The sequence below is a fragment of the Malaclemys terrapin genome, chromosome 1, assembly GCF_027887155.1.
Source record: "Malaclemys terrapin pileata isolate rMalTer1 chromosome 1, rMalTer1.hap1, whole genome shotgun sequence".
NCBI classification, from domain to species: Eukaryota; Metazoa; Chordata; order Testudines; family Emydidae; genus Malaclemys; species Malaclemys terrapin.
The window spans coordinates 46,865,790-46,880,504 of NC_071505.1; the positions used below are offsets into that span (position 1 = coordinate 46,865,790).

At 45.4% G+C, this 14,715-nt stretch overlaps 1 protein-coding gene across 1 annotated transcript in view; it reads right to left on the reverse strand.

Moving 5' to 3' along the window:
* The window catches only part of CAPZA2 (capping actin protein of muscle Z-line subunit alpha 2), a 42,024-nt gene extending 27,763 nt beyond the window's left edge, over nt 1-14,261 (reverse strand). The window contains exon 1 of the mRNA XM_054023646.1: nt 14,154-14,261. Within this exon, the coding sequence (XP_053879621.1) occupies nt 14,154-14,192 (39 nt within the window). The 5' untranslated portion in view covers nt 14,193-14,261. The remainder of the gene's footprint in view (nt 1-14,153) is intronic.
* Between the last annotated feature and the right edge of the window lie 454 nt (nt 14,262-14,715).

Consider the following 14,715-nt stretch of genomic DNA (forward strand, 5'->3'; position numbering starts at 1 on the left):
TACAGATGAAAGAGACAATAGTACATAAGATGATACTCTGAAATTTAAGCAAATATGTTTTATATAGTCCCATATGCGGTTACCCTCCACATTTGTGCCTGGATTCCTTCCTTTGTCACTCACACATTTCCAGTTACATTGTGAGCTCTTCGGGGCAGGAAACCATTCCTTCCTCTGCGTGCACAACATCCAGGACAGCAGAGCACCAATCCTGAGGCTTTGGGCACTACCATAATACAAATCAATAAGCTATACGTTATATATAAAATATAGCTTACATATCAAGCAAACCTCATTTTCTTCTAAAATGAGAAATAGGTTTGAAGTAAAAGATTACTCAAGTTTGCTTCAAAGAACTATGATGACAGAAAAAAACTTAACAGCAGTGTTTGTCACAAATGTAAAAATGTTTTGCTATGACTTTTCAGAACCTTGCCTTTAAATGAAATTTTCTTCTAAGGCTGTACTTACTTAAAAGCTGTAGCTTTTGGTTTCTAAACCAGCCCAAACTTGGCCAAACATTGCCAGTGACATATCCTGAAAGGTCACACTGAATGTTACACAAAAAAAACAGTAGTTCAGATTTCCACTCCAGAAAGCCAGAGAAGAGATCATCAGTAATTGTCAGAAGAGCAATATTTTGTTTCCACTTTTACAGCAACTTTCATTGAAAGATTTCAAATCATTTTACAAAGCTTTAACTTTCAACACCTCTGTGAAGGAGGCTCAATATCAGGGTCCTTCCTTCCATTTAGCTATATGGGAAGAGCAGAATGGGCATGATCCCCTGGTGGGAAGAGGGAGGGCAACCCCTGGTTGAGAACACATAGGTTAAACAGAAGCAGATCATATTCAACAAGATAGTAATGGGATTTTATTTTCCAAAAAGAACTAGAGCAGAAGAGTTTGGTTCATAAAGATCATGTCTTTTGCTAAACTGTACTTGCTACTTGTTGGTAATCCTTCCTCAGCAACCAGAAATCAGAGATATTTGGTGGAGAACCATACCTTCAATGACCTGTCATTGAAGGCTTCATGTAGAGTTCATATTCAGCCACTGGAGAGAAGCATTCAGAACAAGTATTTGGCAAGGACAAAAGCACATTCAGCAGTAACATTTTTCCCTCCTCTAAGCTTAAACAAGCTATTCAAAGACTCAGGTACAAGAGGACCAGCCACTGTCAAGTATCCATCCCTTCACATAAATAGTGAAGAGGCATGCATTGGTAGGTTTACCTTTAATAAAGTTCACAACTGTTACAGCCTCATCAAGTCCCATTGGCATCCTTTTTGCCACCAACGCTTCCCAGTAAACTGAACAATGTGTCCAAATGGCTTGGCTGCAGACTAAGTTCTAGTCACAGGCTACAGCATTTTCTTATCATATCTTGCCATTCGTTAATGCAAATAATCAACACAGCTAAACCAATCCAACCCAAACATACCCCCTTGTAGCATGCCCCATTAGTGGACTGAAAAAACAGGAAGTCATGCATGGATCCTACCCACTCATGAGTAATGCTGCACAGAAGACATCTGTAGTTTCATCCAGTGTCTGAAGAAGAGCACTGGCTCACCTGAGCTCTTCTTGAAAGCTGTTCAGAATTAGCTGGCCAATTTTTGATGGAGAGGGGGATTGCTTTGACTTGACTGGCAGCAGCAGATCCCAATTTAACACTGACATTTGGGGAAAATGCTGATTGCGACCTATTAGGCTGACAGCTTTTGTTATTTGCAGTGATGCATGGAGAGCTTTTGTGTTTACACTATATACAAATAATAAAATAGTCTTGATTTTGTAAACTCATAAGCTTTTGCTTGAATAATTCAATGGGCTTTGTTTGTAAGACCATTGAATTATCATCATCGTCATCATCAGTAGCTCTGCTTCTCCATTTTAATAGCTATAGGCATGCCAGAATCCTTCCCCAACTGCTGCAACAAATCCTTTAAGAGACAGTAACTAAAAAACATATTGATGTATGTTTTGGGCCAAGTCCACAGGATAGGCTACAAGCAATGACTCTCCACGAGGAAGAAAGGCTAAGCAACAGAGTGTCATGACTGCCATGCTGCCTGGCTCAGTGAAACACAGGAGGAAGCATGTACTGTAATCCAATTAACTCCCCCTTCCGGGAAAACTGGAGAGGTCCTAACAGGGCAAAGAGACAAAACAGCAAAATGCAAGTCCTCTGGCAAAAAAACACCTCCACACTGAATTCTGTAGCATATTGGAAAAACTGCCAGATTTTATGGCCACAGCATAACTGCTCACAAGGACCCAACTGAGATGAATGGAGCAATTCACACTTACTGTTTTATGCTTTCATGCTTTCTTCACATATAGGATATGTCTACACTGGCAAGTTACAGCGCCTCTCAGAGTGCGCTGAAAGGAAACCGCTGTTGTGTGTTCACACTGTCAGCTGCCTGCACAATAGCGTGTTCACACTTGCGGCACTTGCAGCAGTATTCAGAGAGGTTCACTCTTGGCATCTATCCCACAGAGCATCTCTTCCTCTTGTGCCGTTAAGAGTTGTGGGAAGGCGGAGGGGGTTGCGGGGCATCCTGAGTCTTATCACAATGCCCCATGATTCATTGCTTCACAAACCAGAAATCCCTGTGTGTCCATCCGCATTTGGCACCATCTTTCAATGGTTTGTGTACTGTGCGATCTGCCTTCGGTCTGCAGGAATAGATCCTGCACCGTTGACCAATATGCTGCTTGCTCGCACTAACACATCATGAGTGGCAGTGGAGTAATTCCTTAAACTACAAAGGCAAGAGGAGTTTGACACCAATCTTGCCCCGCATAGTAGCTACGACACGAGATTGCTTGTGGCATTCATGGAGGTGCTGACCACAGAGAAACGCAGCTTCTGGGCTTGGGAAACAAGCACTGAGTGGTGGGATCACATAGTCATGCATGTCTGGGATGACGAGCAGCAGCTGCAGAATTTTCAGATGAGAAAAGCCACATTCATGAGACTGTGTGAGGAGCTCTCCCCAGTCCAGTAGTGCAGGGACACGAGAATGAGAGCTGCCCTGCTATTGGAGAAGCGCATACTGATTGCATTGTGGAAGCTGGCTACTCCAGATTGCTACTGATCGGTCGCTAACCAGTTCGGAGTGGGAAAGTCAACTGTTGGACTCGTGTTGATGGAAGTGTGCAGGGCCATTAATCGCATCTGCTCCGAAAGACCGTGACTCTGGGCAACGTGCATGATATTGTGGATGGCTTTGCACAAATGGCCTTCCCTAACTGCGAAAGGGTGATAGATGGCATGCATATTCCAATTCTGGCATCAGACCACCTAGCCACTGAGTACGGGTATTTCTCAATGGTTCTTCAGGTGCTTGTGGATCACCATGGGCGTTTCATGGACATTAACGCAGGCTGGTCTGGAAAGGTGCATGACACACTCATCTTTCAGAATGCTGGCCTGTTCAGGAAGCTGCAAGCAAGGACTTTCTTCCCAGACCAGATCACCGTAGGGGAAGTTGAAATGCCCATTGTGATCCTGGGAGACCCTGCCTACCCCTTAATGCCGTGGCTTATGAATCCATACATGGGGCACCTTGACAGCAGCAAGGAGTGGATCAACAACAGGCTGAGCAAGTGCAGAATGACTGTTGAGTGTGCTTTTGGCCGTTTAAAGACCTGCTGGTGCTGCCTATATGGGAGGTTGAACTGCCCGATGACAATATTCCTATGCTTATAGCCGCGTGTTGTACATTCATATAATGTTTGTGAAGGGAAGCATGAAAGCACGGCACCTGGAGGCTGAATTTGAACAGCCAGAGACTAGGGTTATTAGACGGGCACTGCATGGGGCCATAAGGATCAGGGATGCCTTGAGGCAGTAATTTGAAGCTGAAAGCCACTAATATTTGTTGCTATACTCGGGAGTGAAGTATTTCTAATGCTACGAGGGGATTGTGATTGGTGCAGACGATGCACTATGAAGGTTTAAGAAAATTACCTGTTGCTTTGCAGCGCTCTGTTTGCTTTCAATTAATAGAATAAAGATTGCTTTCAAACCAAAACAATTATTTTATTAAAGAACAAACAAACAACCGGAGGGAGAGACAAACAAAAACCACATCAGCACTGAGGGGAATGGGGGAAGGGAGGGTCCCAGGATGGTTAAAGATTTCTGTATGTTCAGGTATCATATCCAACCTTCATGGCCGCGGAGTGCATCATGACATCACACAGAAAGTCCTCCTTAGTTCTTCATGGCCACTTTCTAATTCTGCGCAGCTGTTCAGCCGGTGATAAAGAGGGAGGCTGGGCTCTCGAGGTCATATACGTGAAGCCAAAATGCAATGTTTTACAGAAGCAGTATTGTTTGCAACACACAGACCACTGAATCAGTGAATTAAAACACAGCCACTGTTCACATACTCATCACTAACTGGCTGACCCTAAGTAAGCACACATGAACCACAAGACCCCCAAAATGATGAATAACCACAGGGGCAGGGGAAATTAGTGTTCCAGAACCGTACTGTACACTGGGCATGTAGCTCTTGGGGAGAGCCAGCGCTGTAGGGGGGACCTTATAATCATTACTGTCCCCACATTTTGCACAGGCTGTGTTCATTAGGGAAGATATCTGGCTGCTGAGGGTGAGCAGGGAATCAAGGAAGGGTCTTCTCCAAGACCCCCATGCTTCCGCCCTGGCCCCTAAGCAGCTCGCCTGGGTGCAGCAATGGTCCTCCTCCCCCCCGCCCCCCAGTGATGGCAGAGTGGAACGGGAAAGTTACCCTTAATGGGACAAGAAACAAAACAGCTCTGCCAAAGAACCTGCAGCAGTGAATTGCCCAGAATCTCCATGAGAGCTTCCTAGAGATCTCTGAGGCAGAGTCCTGTGAAGTGAGGGAGTCAATCAACCCCATGTTCCGCTGCTCAGACTAGGCATGTGGTGGTATCATACAGACACAAGCCTACTTTCTGCAACCCTCCTGCCCCCAACAACTCGCTTCAGCAATTCCCAAAATCAAAGCCACTTACAAGGGGCCTCCTCTCCTGTTTGCGCTTCGCCAAGCTCCGACAGCTGTGACTGGTTAGACTCCTCTGGGGTAGAGAAAAGCTCCTGGCTGCATGTATCTCTGATCTTTGAGTCGTCCTCTGCCTCTGGGCCCCCTCCCCTTACACATCCTCATCCAAGATTTCCTCCTCCTGGCTCAGTCCACTCTCGACTGGCACACGAGCCACCGAAGTATCCACAGTGGCCTTTGCAGTGGAGGTGGGGTCACCACCGAGTATCACGTCCAGCTCTTTGTAGAACTGGCAGCTCGCCTCCCGCGCCTTGTGATAGGTATTCCGCAGCTCCTTCACTTTGACCCCGCACTGCAGTGTGTCCCAGTCATGGCCCCTCTCTGTCATGCATCATGAAATCTGTCCATAGGGATCATAATTCCTACGGCTGGAGCACAGTTGGTACTGGAAAGCCTCCTCTCCTCAAATGCTAATGCGGTCCAGCAGCTCAGCATTGCTTCCAGCTGGGGATCACCGGGGGTGTGGAGCAGATATAGTCACCTGGAAAGATGCGCTGAGACCACTGCACGCGTCATCGAGCAAACAGGAATGGAACTTTCAAACTTCCCAAGGAATTTAAGTGGTGGTGCTCATGGTTGGTCACCTGAGGGCAGGGCAGTAGAGTTCAAACAGATGACCAGAGAGCCTAGAACAGGCATTGTGGGACATCTCCTGGAGGCCAATCACAGCACTGTAATCGACCAGGGTGTTTACACTGGCACCGCGGTGCTGTAGCCCTGGCGCAGAAAGCTGTACGCCTCGTGTCGGAGTGGTGCTTTTTTTTTTTTTTTTTTTTTAAACTGTTCTGCAACTGCACAGTTTCTGCGCACTAAGTAGCTGCTTACAAAATCAGACATAAAAATTCAAAAGTGTCACAGCACACTATTACTGAAAAATTGCTTACTTTCTCATATTTACCATATAATTATAAAATAAATCTATTGGAATATAAATATTGTACTTACATTTCGGTGTGTACTATATAGAGCAGTATAAACAAGTCATTGCCTACATGAAATGTTAGTCTATAGCAGTGATCTCCAAACTTTTTGATCGCGCACCCCATCAGTAAAAAAAATTTGAGCACGCACCCCCTGCCGCGCCGGCTCTACCATTTTTGCCAAAGGAAAAAAAAAAAAGAAAAAGAAAAAAAAGCCGCTTGGACTCCCACCCGAACTGCCAAGGCCAAAATAAAAGAGCTCCTCCTGCCAGGCACCCCCCAAGGATCCTCTTGCGCACCCCCTGGGGTGCACGCACCCCACTTTGGAGACCACTGGTCAATAGTGATTTCACTAGTGCTTTTTATACAGCCTGTTGTAAAATTCGGCAAATATCTAGATGAGTTGATGTAATGCCTGGAAGACCCCTGCGTACCCCTTGTTGAGAACCACAGCTATAAAGGATAGTGACTATTCACCCACCAGTGAAATTCAGCTCTCAATGGACTACAGTAAAGGTTTAACAGCACATAATAGTACTAGTACTTAAGTTAGGACAAAAAGCAAATATAGTATCCAACCAAGAATTTCAGGAGGAATTTAGATAAAAAGAATGCAATCACCAAAGTGATACTGAAGTAACAGCTTTTTATGAAAATAACCATAAGCTCTTTCAAGACCTCAACTGGTCAGAACCTTAATTTTAAGACTGAAGAATTCAGCAGCAGAGTCTAGATATTATAGCAATGAGCACTTTAGCAAAAGCATATTGAGCTGTTGGTTTAAAAATGTCACACTACTTTACATGGAAGAATGCAACCTTAGAATGCTTCCTGAAGCCAAAGGATAGGAGCACTCTAGAGGCAGTATTTTTTTAAATGGGTTAAACACAGAGCTGATGGAGAAGCAGTGAGGGACCTGTCCCTGCACCAGAGAATTCCATACCAGTAAATTTAGACACCAGATAACATCTAACTCATTGGAAACCTCAATTTTTACTTTATCCGACACTGCTAAAAGATTTCCAGAATACCCACAAAATCCAACGATTATGCAGCAGAATTTAGGTACATCTTGCTTTATAACAAGATATTTAGTAAACTGTATTTGTTAATTAACTATAAAATTGACAGTGTTACAGCTACCTATAACTATGAACATACAAAATCTGTTTTAATCCTTTAAACTGCAGGTGACTCAGCAGCACAGGTTTCATTCTGGCTAATACGTTTTTCAAATCTTGCTTAACAACTCCAGTTCACTCCATTCCTACTTATCTGCTGTCTCCATGTCTCATCCCAAATGACCAGTGCAGAGCATATAAACTTGCTAGACTATGTTTGGAAGACAAGCTGGATAGACCAGATTCAAAGGACACATTTTTCATTAAAGTAGCAAAAATTAAAACTGTCCCCCACTGTAACTGCAGTAGGATGCCTATGACACAAAAGCCATGTCAGGGAAAAAATATTAGGATTAGGGAAATACCTGAATTTCCCTATCAGTACCAGGACTAAATTTAGTACTTAAAACAGATCCTAAATGCTTGAGCCAAGAGTTATAATCACAAGAGGTTATGAATGTATCCTATATTCCAAGAGATATTTTTAGTCACTGCTAATGTCCTAACTGTGTGTCTTATGATCATATACATTTTAAAAAGAGATTTTTCTTCTACAAAAATTATGCGTTTCTTAGAAGGATAGAAATTCTAATTACTCAGGTTAAATGAAAGCTTACCTACTGATAACGTCTGCCTGAAGCCAGTATTCCCTCATCAGCAAGTGCAGCCTCTAAGATGTGGCTCTTTCATAAAATGCAGGGTTATTTCCTGAATGTTTTTACCACTCCCATGTAAGTGTTAAATAGATCAAAAGTATGTGGATTATCTTTCAGAGGGCTGACTTTTAATAGATGCTATCCTTTCCCAATAGGCTTCAGTTAATTTATTTAGAAGAGTGTTCCCCAAATAGACAGTTAGGAAAAAGGTCTAGGGGGGTCATGCATGTCCCAGAGACAGTCCCCCCCCCATGCTCTCACTTCCCCTGGGTAGCAGACCGCAGCGTAGAGAGAAGGACCTAGGCATCAGTTACAGGGCAGAGGAGGCGCCTCCAGGACACAGCAGGGCAGGGATAGGCTGCTGACTGTCCACTCACTAGCTCTAGCTGCTTACATTGCCCTATCCCACTCTCACTTCCCCTGGGCAGCAGGCAATGGAATGAGGAGCAGGATTTGGACGGCAGCAGCGCAGAGGAAACCAAAAGTCCTATCTGTCTGCCACCTTCTAGTCCTACACATTCTGCCAACCACCTGAGGTCTCAATCTGAATTGTTTCAGAGCTTACTAATACTACCTTTTTAGTCACCCTGAAGTGGCTACTGGAGAGCAACAAGAGGCATATCCTTTCCTCATGAACCTCAGCATTGCCTTGGGAGCACTTAGTACATGGAACAAGAAATTATTCATGATTCTTTCTGAATTGGTACCGTCACTAGACCACCCAGCTCTCTCATTTATATGCCAGGCAAAGAGGCACTTGGATATCATAAAATCCAGGACAGAGCCTGGTATTACTCCCTTCTTACTTCTCTGCATTTCTGCCCTCTTTACCAGGATTATGCCTATACTTCTGCAAATAGCACCTGTCCCACTAGTCCCCCTATATTAGGAGGATCACCAGCAGCATGATTATTACATGATCCTAGTCATCTATTGAATCACAAGGAAAGCAAAATAGAGAAGCAGCAGGAGTGTGACCTAATGCTGGGGCAGGGGAAGATTAACATGTTTCTCCTCCCCCTCTCCAGAAGCACTCCTATACTCTAGGAGTAACATTGCAGCCCTATCTCGACAAGAAAAGGGTGTGTATTTTCATTTGTGTTAACTCAAATGGTTTATCTTAAATACTATAGAAAGAATCCCCCAAAATGCAGGCTAATAAGTCTGAAGCGGGTTAGCTGGCCACATTTTAGCTTAGAAAAAGAAAACTTGTTCTGACATCCATAGTAAGTGCCAATGAGAGACGAATTTGACTAAACGTGTCCACATACATTTAGAAAACTTACTCCTAAGTCTTGTCTAGGGAATCACACGTAGTAGAAGTTCTACTTGAGTAAATTGCTGGCTTAAAATATGCTCTGTTTAATCAGGAAAAAACTATCTGGTACACCTTTGCTGTAAAATATGAATATTTGTCTTGCACTCAATCTACTCAAATCATAAAATCATTCAGCAGTCATTTAAATTTAATAATGTAAGAATAATTAGCTTCATGAGTGGCACACACCTTACTGTAAAGGACAGCACAACTAAAATACTTCCATAGAGATTTAATGTAAAGTCATCCTATAATATGTTGGGGAAGAGTCAACATGGATTTTGTAAAGAGAAATCATGTTTTGCCAACCTATTAAAATTCTTTGAGGGGGTCAACAAACATGTGGACAAGGGTGGTCCAGTGGATATAGTGTACTTAGACTTTCAGAAAGCCTTTGACAAGGTCCCTCACCAAAGGCTCTTAAGCAAAGTAAGTTGTCATAGGATAAGATAGAAGGTCCTCTCATGGATCAGCATCTGGTTAAAAGATAGGAATCAAAGGGTAGGAATAAATAGTCAATTTTCACACTGGAGACAGGTAAATAGCGGTGTCCCCCAGGAGGTCTGTACTAGGACCAGTACTGTTCAACATATTCATAAATGATCTGGAAAAGGGGTAAACAGTGAGGTGGCAAAATTTGCAGATGATACACATTTAAGATGGTTAAACCCAATGCAGACTGCGAAGAGTTACAAAGATATCTCAAAAAATTGAGAGACTGGGCAACAAAATGGCAGAGGAAATTCAATGTGGATAAATGCAAAGTAATGCACACTGGAAAAGAATCTCCATTATACATACAAAATGATGGGGTCTAAATTAGTTATTACCACTCAAGAAAGATCTTGGAGTCATTACGGATAGTTCTCTGAAAACATCCACTCAACGTGCAGCAGTCAAAAAAGCTAACACAATGTTAGGAACCATTAGGAAAGAGCTAGTTAACAGGACAGAAAGTATCATAATACTTCTACATAAATCCAGGGTATGCCCACATCTTGAATACTGCGTGTAGTAGATCTGGTCAACCCATCTCAAAAAAGCTATACTGGAATTGGAAAAGGTACAGAAAAGGGCAACAAAAATGATTCGGAGTATGGAAGAGTTTATGTATGAGGAGAGATTAAAAAGACTTGGATGTTTCAGCTTGGAAAAGAGACAACTAAGAGGTCTATAAAACCTTAACTAGTGTGAAGAAAGTGAATGATAAATAAATAAAATAAATTTACTCCTTCTCATAAAAAGAAGAACAGGAGTACTTGTGGCACCTTAGAGACTAACAAATTTATTAGAGCATAAGCTTTCGTGGACTACAGCCCACTTCTTCGGATGCATAATAGTGGGCTGTAGTCCACGAAAGCTTATGCTCTAATAAATTTGTTAGTCTCTAAGGTGCCACAAGTACTCCTGTTCTTCTTTTTGCGGATACAGACTAACACGGCTGTTACTCTGAAACTCCTTCTCATGACACAAGAACTAGGGGTCACCCAAATAAAATTAATAGGCAACAGGTTTAAAACAAACAAAAAATGGAAGTACTTCTTCATACAACACACAGACCACCTGTGGAATTCTTTGCCGGGGTGTTATGAAGACCAAAACTATAACAGGGTTAAAAAAAACCTAGATAAGTTCATAGAGGATAAAGTCATCAATGGCTATTAGCCAGGATGGACAGGAATGCAACACCATGCTCTGAACATCCCTAGCCAGTTTGCCAGAAGCTGGGAATGGACAATAGGGGATGGATCACTTGATGACTGCCTCTTCTGTTCATGCCCTCTGAAGGACCTGGCACTGGCCACTGTCAGAAGGCAGGATACTGGGCTAGATGGACCACTGGTTTGACCCAGTATGGCTTTTTTTATATTCTTAATAAGGTGTGTAAATAAGTGCTACAGTAATAGATGCTCTAGAAGTAAAAAAAAATAATAATAATAAAAATAGCGTCATCTGGGAAGCCTAATCTTTCAAAAGAATACTCATGGACGCTATAGTGGGTTATAGTGTGTACTGGACACTGCTGCTTTGGAAAGGACAAATGCAGGTCAGGTAGAATATCTGATTATACCCAAGGAACCTTAACAAACAGTTTGATTTTCCCTAATTGTTAAATGTGCCTCCTTTACACAAACTGAAAACTTTCAAGCATCTCAGCACTTTGTACTTTTGTAAACGACTTGCAATATTACCCTTTTTTTGTATTGCCCAACCAAACTCCAGGGCATGGAAAAAACACACTCACCCAGGACAATCAGAATTATGCACAGGGGAGAGGGTTGAGCTGGATACCAGGAAGTCACTGCCTCCATCTTTGCAAGAAAAAAAAAAAAAAAAAAAAAAAGACACTCATATGCCACTCCTTTAACAAGAGAGGAGAGACAGACAGGAATCAGAGAGCCTCTAAGGTGTCAGTACGTTTTAGGAGGGCACAGAAAGCACTGAAGGTACACCACTTCTCTTTAAAGACCAGGGGCAAAGCAACTTGAGCCAAGGCTAGGACAAGGAAAAGGATTAACCCATCTGAAGAAGAGTTAGTGGGAGGCACAGGGCTTCTTCATGCGCTGAAACTCTGTAGTCGCAGATGAGCCCTACACTGAGGCCCAGTATTAACTTATAGCTAAGGCTACGATTTAGTCATGGAGGTCGTTGAAAGACATGGAATCCGTGACTTACAGTGATCTAAAAGACTTCTGCCTGCGGCAGTTGGGAGCTGCAGGGTCCCCTGCCACCCATGGGGGGGAAGGAGCTGTGGTGCACCCCTGCAGCTCTCGGCCATCGTGGCTGGCGGGGGTTGCTGCTGTGGGCAGTGAGGGCCCCCCGAACAGCAGAGGAACCCAGCAGCTCCCAGCCACCACCGGCGGCAGGGGCACCTCAGAGCTGCAGGCGCACCCTGGAGCTCCCAGCCACCAGGGGACCCCTGGAGCTGCAGGCAGCAGGAGTACCCCAGAACCCCCAGCTGCTGCTGGCAGAGGGGGCCACGCAGCTCCCAGCCACTGTACAGCTGTCCCGCTGCAGGTGGTGCGGGGACCAGCTGATCCCCATTTTGTCACCGATATTTTTAGTAAAAGTGACGGACAAGTCATGGCTTCTGTGAATTTTTCTTTATTGCCCGTGACCTGTCTGACTTTTACTTACAATATCTATGAGAAAAATCTGAGCCTTACTTATAGCAGTGGGGACCACGTCATTTATTTCATGAGCCTATAATTGATTACTGAGAAGGAAGGAGAGAGTCCAGTATTCATTTGTGTACTTTTTGGGGGAAAGGAAGAGAAATCAGAATTGCAGGAAGAGACCTCAGAACTTCATTAGATGAGTGGTAGGAAGGAAAAGAGCCTAGACTCCATTAGCTGGAGTGACAGTCAATTGATTTGAGGAGCAGAATTTATTAGTGTAACAGAGTGAAGATAGGTAGATGTTGTTTCCAAGTTTATCGCTAGGTATGCTATGTGAATAAAGGGTTGCCAACCCTACAGGAGTGCCCTGGAGTCTCCAGAAATTACAGATTAATCTTTAATGAGAGATTATGTCATGTGATGAAACCTCCAGGAATACCTCCAACCAAAATTGGCAACATTTCTACCCAGAGGATACCAAAGTGTCTTTGTTTAATGTTATGTTTATTTCCTTATGTTTTTTTAAGCAACTTTTCCAGACAAAATATGGACCAGAATAACCAACTACAAATTTGTATCTTTTAGCATTCACAGTAGCTAATCTTACCTATTCTGCTGACATCACAAACAGGAGCAGTACTCAATGAATTCAAAGGATAAACCACAGCCTTGAAGTCTCCATCCTGAGGAACTATGACCCACCCTATGCTCTGGTGCTAAACTACTATACTTCTCACGACTCATAGTGACTTTTCATTTACCCACCTGCTTCTGAAATTCAGTCCAAGTAAGCCTCAGATATGGAGGAAGATCCCCATATGACAATTAACATTAAGGCATTTTAAAAGTCTTCCCTTTAATTTCAAGGAAGTGTAAGACCTCTCTCAATTCCTTAAAATCTCCCACACTTGAGCTGCCTCCAAAGCTTCAGCAGCCCTGAAAACTTGCATTTATTAGAGATGAGCGACAGTTACATAAAGACATGAGAGCTGTACATCACCAACATGATGACACATCTCCACACCCTGCCTCTGAAGCCTCCTTTTCATAGGCAACTGCAATGAGCCTCCCTCCAACAGAGGAAGGACAGACGAAAGGAAGAGGAGCAGCGCTAACACTTGGGTTTTACAAGCTGTTCCTTCCCTGAAGCACCATTTTAGGAAGCTATTTTCAAGCCACAGAGGCCAAGCAAAGAAATTTTTCACATAGCCAGGGAAAAATTATAAACATCTCACTGAGCCACAACCCTGTCTCCTGGGAGAGTATTTAAGCTCTATCCTTATAATTCACCCCTAAGGGTGGGATCTGAATTCTCCACCCACTCTCTCCCAGCAATGGGGGTAGGCGATACACACCACCCACAAAGTCTCCTCCAACCTGCGAGAAGTCTCCCTTTATTTTACCCCCGGAAGTGAGGGGAGCACTACAGACACCGCCCAGAAACCAGCCCCATTAGCCTCCCGCCCTTCAATGGGGGGCGGGAGAGACACTGAACTCAGCCCTTACACCCCAGCCCGCGAGGAGCCCTGCAGACAGGGAGCTCCCAGGCAGGCCGCCGGAGCGGGGCGAGACCCCGCCACCAGGCTCGCTCTCCCCACGCCCTCGATCAATATTAGGGCGAGGCTCGGGCGAGCCCCGGAAAGGGGGGTGGCGGGAAGGAGGAAGGAACTGGCAGCGCCTGAGGCCCAGCTCTCTGCGCCGGGCGGGCGGGCGGCCTCATCCATCGGACACCGGATCCTGCCCCCCAGCCTGGCGCCTGGGGCCTATTTTCAGCCCTCGGACCGTACAAGGCGCGGCGGGAGAGGCCCCTGGCCGGCCCCGCTGCCCGGCGCGCTCTCACTGACAGCGCCGGAAAGGGAGGAAGCTAAAAATACAAACGCCGCCACCTGAGGCGGCGAGAGCCCAGCCCGGTCCCGGGCCCCGCCAGGGGCAGCCCCGGCCCCGGCCCGCGTTACCTTCTCCTCATCCGAGAGCTGCTCCTCCAGGTTCGCCATCTTCCCGTCTGACCACGAACAGCTCCCTCCGGCAGGAAAGGCGGGGCCCCTCTCGTGTGTGTCCCCGGCGCCCGCCCCGCGCGGCCCCGAGGGGGCGGGGCCACGGCCTGCGGCCAACGGCCGGGGCGCGTGTACGCATGCGTGCGCGCAGCAGAGGGTGTCCTGGCGGCGGGACTAGGAGAAGCCGGGGCCGGGGCCGTGTTAGTGCAGCGCCTGTGGCTGTGGCGAGCTGGGTTCTCTCCTCTGGCGATAGCTGCGCGTCTCGTGCGGGGGCCTTACAGAGGTGTATGGCCTGTCAGTAGGGATAGCGCAGGGGTTTGAGGATAAACCCAGGGCTGTAGGTTCAATCCGGGAGGGGGCCATTTAGGGATCTGGGGCAAAAATCTGCCTGGGAATTGTTCCTGCTTTGAGCAGGGGGTTGGGCTAGATGACCTCCTGAGGTCCCTGCCAACCCTGATAATCGATGACTCAGTACATAGGGAGGGTGGGCCCTTAAAAATGGGCCCCCTGGGGAGGGGTAGGT